The sequence below is a fragment of the Quercus suber genome, unplaced genomic scaffold, assembly GCF_002906115.3.
Source record: "Quercus suber isolate HL8 unplaced genomic scaffold, Cork oak 2.0 scaffold_395, whole genome shotgun sequence".
Taxonomy (NCBI): domain Eukaryota; kingdom Viridiplantae; phylum Streptophyta; class Magnoliopsida; order Fagales; family Fagaceae; genus Quercus; species Quercus suber.
Window position 1 is genome coordinate 687,679 of NW_027069847.1, and position 8,083 is coordinate 695,761.

At 33.7% G+C, this 8,083-nt stretch overlaps 1 protein-coding gene and 1 long non-coding RNA gene across 2 annotated transcripts; one reads left to right on the forward strand and one right to left on the reverse strand.

Moving 5' to 3' along the window:
• The first annotated feature begins 412 nt into the window (after positions 1–412).
• On the forward strand, positions 413–1,999 carry LOC112003602 (protein FAR1-RELATED SEQUENCE 5). The gene has a single exon (XM_024035810.1). It carries the CDS (start codon positions 413–415, stop codon positions 1,997–1,999), a length of 1,587 nt encoding a protein of 528 aa, XP_023891578.1.
• A 1,660-nt stretch (positions 2,000–3,659) lies between these two features.
• On the reverse strand, positions 3,660–6,789 carry LOC136062256 (uncharacterized). Its single transcript, XR_010624058.1, has 2 exons — positions 6,698–6,789; positions 3,660–4,072 (listed from the first exon to the last, which is right to left on the reverse strand). It is a non-coding gene; the product is annotated as an uncharacterized LOC136062256 (long non-coding RNA).
• Between the last annotated feature and the right edge of the window lie 1,294 nt (positions 6,790–8,083).

Sequence of the window (8,083 nt, forward strand, 5' to 3'; positions counted from 1 at the left end):
GAAGCAATGCTTAGGGTCATGAAGAATAAGAAGTTGCAGAAATGGGTTGTGAAGGGATTTGACAACAACCACAATCATGGTATTATTAGTCCAAAAAGTGTTTCATACCTCCGATGCCACAAAAAAAATGTCTACTGCTGCTAAGAGTCTAGTTGAAAATTTTGGTGAAGAAGGTCTTCCAACAGGAAAAGTTGCCATGATGTTCAATGTAGGTGACCAGACATTTACAAGTAGAGATTGTTAGAATCACTTGAGAGATGTTAGGGGAAAAAATCTAGATGCTGGAGATGCCTCAGCTATCCTTAATTATTGCCAAAAACAACAAGCTCAAAACTCCAATTTCTTTTATGCAATTCAATGTGATGATGTTGGTCATATGGTTAATTTTTTTTGGGTGGATGCGCGATCAAGAATGGCTAATCAATACTTTGGGGATGTAGTGACATTTGACACAACTTACAAAACAAACAAGTATGATATGCCATTTGCTCCTTTTACGGGGTTAAACCATCATTGTCAATCAATTTTATTTGGTTGTGCATTGTTGCAAGATGAGACAGAACAAACTTTTGTGTGGTTGTTTGAAACTTGGCTTCAAGCAATGTGGGGGAAGGAACCAAATTCTATTATTACGGATCAAGATTTAGCCATGAGTGCAGCTATTGCAAAGGTATTCCTAAGAACTCGTCATCGTCTTTGTCTTTGGCATATTAAGAAGAAATTTCCAGAGAAACTTTCCCATATATATCATAAGAAGTCAATATTCAAACGTGAGTTGAAGAGATGCATACATGAGTCATCTAGTGTGAAAAAATTTGAGGAGGCTTGGAAGAGCCTAATATTGACTTATGGCTTGGAGAGAAATGAATGGCTTGAAGGATTATATAATATTCGAGAGTCATGGGTACCGGTTTACAATAGAAATACTTTCTTTGCAGGAATGAACACTACCCAGAGAAGTGAAAGCATCAATGTGTTCTTTGACTCCTTTGTTAACTCAAGAACTACATTAAAGGATTTTGTGGTCAAATTTGCAAAGGCGGTGGACAGTCGTTATAAGAAAGAAAGGAAGGAAGACTTTGATTCAAGACATAAAACACCTTCTTTGGTAATTGGCTCAAAAATAGAGCATCAAGCTGCTTCTATATACACGAGAACCATATTTAGCAAGTTCCAAAAAGAATTGGTGAGTAGTAATCACTTTACAAAGGAAAAGGTTGAGAAAAATGGAGCTTTTTATAGGTACAAAGTAACAGGTTCCTTTGATCCAGATGATGCATTTGTTGTGAAGCTGAACTTGGAATCAAAAGTTTGTGAATGTGACTGCCAAATTTTTGAGTTTATGGGAATTGTTTGTAGGCACATGTTATTAATCTTCCAGGTTAAAAATATTTTTCAGATTCCTAGCCACTACATCCTACAACGTTGGACAAAAGAAGCAAATAAAAAACTCAAAAGTGTAGAATATAGATCAAGCTTTGAGGATGAGCATCATATGTCAAGAGCCTTACAAAGCATCCATGTTTGTCAACATGTAAGTCAATTGTCTTACCTTGCTGAAAAATCTGAAGATATATATAAAATGATAATCTCAGACTTAGACCACACCCTTAAGAAAGCTTTTGAAATGGAAAATGAACTGCTTGAAGATAAGGAAGATGATGAAATGGATATGCATCACAAGAGTGGTGAATCAGCTGACATTGTTGAAGTAGAAGACTGCTCTGTCATTGTTCCTTTGAATATAAAAGATCCACATGTATCACAAACCAAAGGTCGAAAGAAAAGTACCGAGAAACAAGGTCCAAGTGGGAGAATTAAAGGTGGGCTTGAAATATCCTTAGCTCATGCAACGACAAAAAGACGATCTTGTCAACTTTGTGGGGGTTATGGTCATAATCGCTGTACTTGTAAACAATATAATGGCAAAGGAAGTGATTACCAAGATGAAGAAAACATTACAGAGGTTAATGACAATGATATTGATGATTTAGCATAAAGTGAGTTCTTTCATTACATTTTTCGAGTCTTTTTTTTTTTAAAGAATTTTTTATTGTAATAATATATATCTCATGTTTCAAATTTACTTATACCTTTTTTTGTTCTACTGTAGGTACATGTGGCTGAAGAGAATCACAAAATGATCATTCCTTGGTGGAATTTATATATATATTGAGTCCAAGTAGCTGAAGGACCTATGTTGGAATATTGTTTTTGCTTCAATTTAATGTCATTAACAGTGTGTTTGTAAGGATCTATGCTGGAATACTGTTATTTAAGAACATATGCCTCATTTTTTTTTTCCAAATTTTCTACTGCTCACCTCTTGTTTTGAGGGGGTACGTGCAGCTTTGTGTTTGCTTTTTTAATAACAGTTTCTTAGGAATGATCTATCTTTGTTTGTGGTTCTAAATAACAGGTAGTATAGTTGCTTTAAGTTACTGCATTAGTGGTTCTGCACTGTTTACAGTACTTTCCTGCACTATTCTGTTTACTGCACTGCATTAGTATAGCTGCACTGAACTGCAATTCACTGCACTGCACTTTACTGCCTCTGAATCCTCTTATGTTAGGTAATGCTACTTGAAGTTACAATTTAATATATGCTAATTTAATATATGCTTGTTATAGAAGTTACAATTGCTAATTCAGCAATTTTCTCAGTATAGTAGTGTGTAAATTCCAAGAATCTACGTCAAGTTATTTTTTTATAAGTAATAGGCAACCTTTATTGATAAAAGTAGAGGCATAAGCATCCATGATGTATACAAAATAATTCCCGAATACAATCAAAGGTAGTCAATGAAGTCCATACAAGAAGAATAAAAACACTCTTGAATCCAATGGACCAATCTTATAGAGATCGTAGAAAGACCTCAGCTCACGTACTCAAGTAGGCATCTCAACAATCCTAAATTCCAATGATTTCTCTAGTAAAACTGCTTTGTGCTGTCCAAAGACTCCAAACAATTGTTTCTAACAAAAATACACATCAGCCACTTTTCAAGTTTTCACCTATTTAACTCCAGTTGTTTAATTAATTTAGAATGAAAAATTGTTCAGTGTCAATAAAAAGTTTGGTCCAATGCCTCTTTTTTGGTAAACAGTTTGGTTTGGTGTCATTGTGATGCAGGAGAGAAGCTTGAATGGACTCTGATTCAAATTTTGATGTAGTATCCTTAGGAACTCAGCACTAAATTAGATTTCTTGATGAGATTTTGAAGAATTCTTGAATAGGGTTTGATATTTAAGGATTTAGGCAAGTAAAAATTGGATCTTGAATATGTTTGATGACTGCTTGGTATTAAAATAGTAAGTAGAATGCGAAATAAAGAAAGATAAGCAATAGGAAATCACACCTAGGTTTAAATACAAGACTTGCATCAATCACTGTCCTTAGCATTTTTTCTATTGGTGTAATTGCAGGGAAAAGCAAAGCCAAATCAAGGGTCTGAACAAGATGTTACAAAAAAGTATCTCCTAGATATTGCTTTTACAAGATGTCCATCCTATTGATACTTAAAAAAAAAATAATAATAATAATAATAATAATAATCTTGCAATCCTTGGTTTTGAGATCAACTAGCTCCTACTTGATGGACTTTATCCACTTACTATGGGTGTGTGCGCTTCATAATCTGACTTTGATGAGAGAGAGAGAGAGAAATTCATTGGCTTAACTGCCTTTACAATTTCATAAAGAAAGTTTTCTTAATCCTGATGCACTTTTTGCCTACATCAGGTATTAATGATTTACTACAAACGTGTGCTATACATGAACCATAACATGGAACAATAAGGCCGCATGGCTGCACATTCATTTTAGTCTATGTAATATTGTGTATGAATTAGACAAGTAGCAATGAGCTAAACTCTTCATTTCCCATACTTCTTTCTCAATCTTTCTTTGACGAAATAATTCCGAGCTTTAGTTCAAGCTTGTTGAGGGGCAATGTTGACATAAGAAAGATGCACACCAGCAGCAAAAAGAGCAGCACTAGAGACGAAGCATGCCAGTCATCAACAATTTCTTGGGAGTTAAGGAAAGTTGAGCACCATTTTCCTTAATTATCTACATGCAAAAGGAGAAGATTCAATCAAAGATAACCAAAAATACACTCTTGAATCCAATTCCTATAAAGTATAAAATAAGCCAATTAGAGCCACAACATCACATATCCTGCCCAACCAATAGCTTAAAGAAAAAATAAAAAATCAATTTTATCCAAGGTAGTCAATACCGCACCAAAGGCTGTACCAGTTTGGCTACCAGTACGATATATTTCTGGTACCGGTCAATACCGGTGTACCGTTTCGGGTTTGCCACTATTTTACATATATATAACCAAAATTTATATTATTTATTAAAAAGTTTAAATTTATAAATCTTTATCTCATTTAATATGTTAATCTCTAGTTAAAATTTCAACTAGGTAATATTAACAATAATAAAAAATTGATGTTCCTACTTTTTTAATAATAATAATAATAAAAAGTTAAAAGTTAAAATGCCGTTTAAAACTTCTTTGCATTAAAAAAAAAAAAAAATTAACTTTGAAATCTCAAAATTTTATAACAATTCACGTGGGTGGGTGTGTCAGAGGGCACACTGCCACAAGTTATAAACAAAAAGCAAACTTCCTTTACTTTTAGTTTTTTACTATTTAAAGTCACAACTAAACAATCAACTAAAGCCTTCAAAAATAAAAACTTAAAAACTAAGAGATGCAGACGGATGGAGGGATGGGCGTGAAGAAGAAGAAGAATGGGTGGGCACTTTCGGAACAGTGTTGGCGATGGCAGTATTATGGGTTATATGGTATTTTCCTTTACTGTTAATCACTTAATTTCCATTTTTCTTGTTTTTCTTTTACCGTCCGATATCCTTTTTTCGGCCGGTATCCGATTTTTTGCCCGGTTTTTCTGGTACAACCCGGTAAGCTCTGGTACAAAAAGCGGTACGAAATAGCCATGTTTCTGTACTGGTCAAGGTGCCGGTACGGTACGGTATTGACTCCACTGATTTTATCTAAATTCCAAGTGTTCCTTCTATTTTCATATATTGGGATCTCCATTCCAAACAAAGCATTCTAAAGACAAACCATAACTACAATCACATTAAAAAAAAATTGTGCAACTTGTCTTATATAAGAAATTACAGAGAAATAAATAATCAGAACCACTAAAAAGATGTCAAAACAACTATAGTGATGTTGAATCTACTAAAGATGTCTGGATATGAGTTTCCTTACACCACTTTATTTATGAAGCCCTCTGGCCTGCTATTGCATAGTTAAGTATCCATGGACGTGTCAATATCCAACACCAAAGTATCATCAAAATTCTGAATTTGTCAATGTATCTATAAGACTATAACTTGTAATTGAGACATGAATTTCTATCAAACTATTACAGTGTTAAGTACACAAACACAAATTACATATACACGTGTACCTATAGTGAAAAGGTGCACATATATATAAACAATATGACTTAATATGCTCTCAGATTCTCATAGAGACCATTTTTATTTTTCCTTCTAATAAAGCTATTACTTATACCACTGATATATATAATATTTCTTCCCTATATCTCATGATATTATTGTTAACATTATCTGTCATTTCATTTGGTACTGAGAAGAAACAATTTGACAGCTTACTTGAGTATTATTAACTGGTAATCATCATTAAAATTGTGCATATAACCATAGTAAGGTTGGCATAGAAGTGACTTCACAAGCATTAAGAGAGGGAGAGAGCTCTAATGGAACGTTGATTGTATTGCTAATTTGTAATCTAAAAGGAAAAAAAAGAGGTTCAACTTATTTCTACATCTTTCCATTGTTATTTTTAAAAGAACACCATGGGTTTTCCAACCTGAGAAATTTGTTGGAATCCCTATCTAAAAAATCATGAAATTTTCAGGCTTTCTCAAACACATGAATAGAGATTATAAAAGAAAATTTTGTTTCCTATCAATTCAAACCATAATTATTAATCTACACTTTCAATAATTCTATTACAACTTGTGTTTTGCAAAGGTATTCCATTGCTTATTCAAGAAACTGTCATAAGCTATTTTATTAATGATTATCTAAACATTGTCATACTGTAAAAAACATAGACAACCCAATCATTACTAAATTGCAGAAAAACAATTGAAAACCAAAAAGAACTAGACAACCACCAAACTTTACAATCACAAAGGGCGCTAACGAGTTTTTTTTGGTTCCCCAGAAATAGCGGGAACATTTAAAAAAAAATATTTAAAGTTTGAAACTTTTGTTTTTTCATATTATTTGAGACCCATTAAAACTAAAACTGAGCCTAATAAAATCACTTTACCAAGTACAATTGAATCTTTCAAGCTGATCTCTTTCGATACCAAACCAGCTAAAAAACATAAAACCCAAAACAACCAATTTCTAGGATTCTACTTTCTAAGCAAACAAATGAATCAACAGAAAAGAAAGGAAAGATAGAAACAGAGTACCAAACAGATTAATAGAAACAGTTCGACTTGATTTCTTTTGATACCAAACAGAGTACTCACAAAAAGAAAGGATTCTACTTTCTTAGCAAACAAATGAATCGATAAAGCAAAACCCAGATAAAGAATTACATTTTTTTTAAAAAAAAAAAAAAGAAAAAAAGAAAAAACAGTTGACCTTGAGAGAGAAAGAAAGAGAACCAACCTGCAATTGCTATGAGCTAAAATAATGGTGACCCAAAAAACAGAGTACTCACACACACCCACAGTTCGGCTTGGTTTTTTTTTTTTTTTTTTTTATTTCGCTCTGTTTGTTTCGATGTAAAATATTTGCAAAAGGAAAATATTTTACATGTAAAATATTTGCAGGAAAATATTTTCATTTTACCGTGTTTGACTGTGTACATGAAAATGCTGTGTAAAATATTTTTCAGTACTTGGCACAATGTAAAATGGACAGAAAAATTATTAACTAATTTATTTTATTAAACTTCCAAAAAATATATAGAGATGGAGAGAGCATCAAAGTCTACAAGGACTACAAAAAAGACTATCTTCAAACCATTGTGATTGAGGACAAAACAGTTTTGGTTTACAAGGACTAAAAAAGGACTACCTTTAATCCTGAAAATCAAGTTCAACATTGGAAGAAGAAAAAACAAAACAAATATGCCAAGAATTCCCGAAATCTCTAATCAAAATGAAACATACACCCCAATCACTTCACAGAAACTCACACCCACACCAACAGAGGGAACTTTGAAGAGAAAGGCTTTGAGGCTTCTTTTTGTTGTTTAAAATACCGCTTTTTTCTTCCTCTGCAACAATGCAGAATTCCTAAATTGTAATAAGAATCTGAGTGTTTTTAAAAAAATTTAAATGCAAGTATAGAATCGTGGATGATTGCAAAAGAAAAGAAGTGCAAAATTCTCAACAGAGTTATCACAAAAATCGTTGTTGGACAATTTCTCACAGCCAACCACCACCACAACACAGCCACCACAGCAACCCACAAACCATCTTAGCTACCCACCCTCCGCCACCACGAGCCACCACCCACGACCCATAATCTGTCCCAACCATCCACGGCAGCCCACAAAAGTAGCCACGCTAGACCCAAACAGAGCAAAAAACCCGATCAGTAACCCACTCGGCAGTAAAGGGAAAAAATTAAAACTAGGAACCTGGGGATGAGTTGATGACAGTGGAAGTGGCCAAGAAATGTGGAGCTGACAACAACAATGGAGGATTATAGAAAGGGGGAAAAAAAAAAAAAACTCAGGTGAAGTTGGTGATGGGTAGCACTGACGAAGAGAGGAGCTGGTGATGGGTGGTGCCTAAGGTGAAGCTGGTGATAGGTGGGAGAGAAGGACCATGGTGGACTAAGTTTTGTATAAAATACTAATACAGTGTGAGAGTGAGAGAGATAGGTAGAGTATCGGGCTGAGAGAGAGAACAAAATGTAAAATGTTTTACCAATATTTCAAGTGTAAAATATTTTACACAAATTGGCCTTGGTTATTTTGGTTGGCTGAAAATATTTTACTTTTGACCAAATATTTTATTGCAAAACAAACACTGTAAAATATGA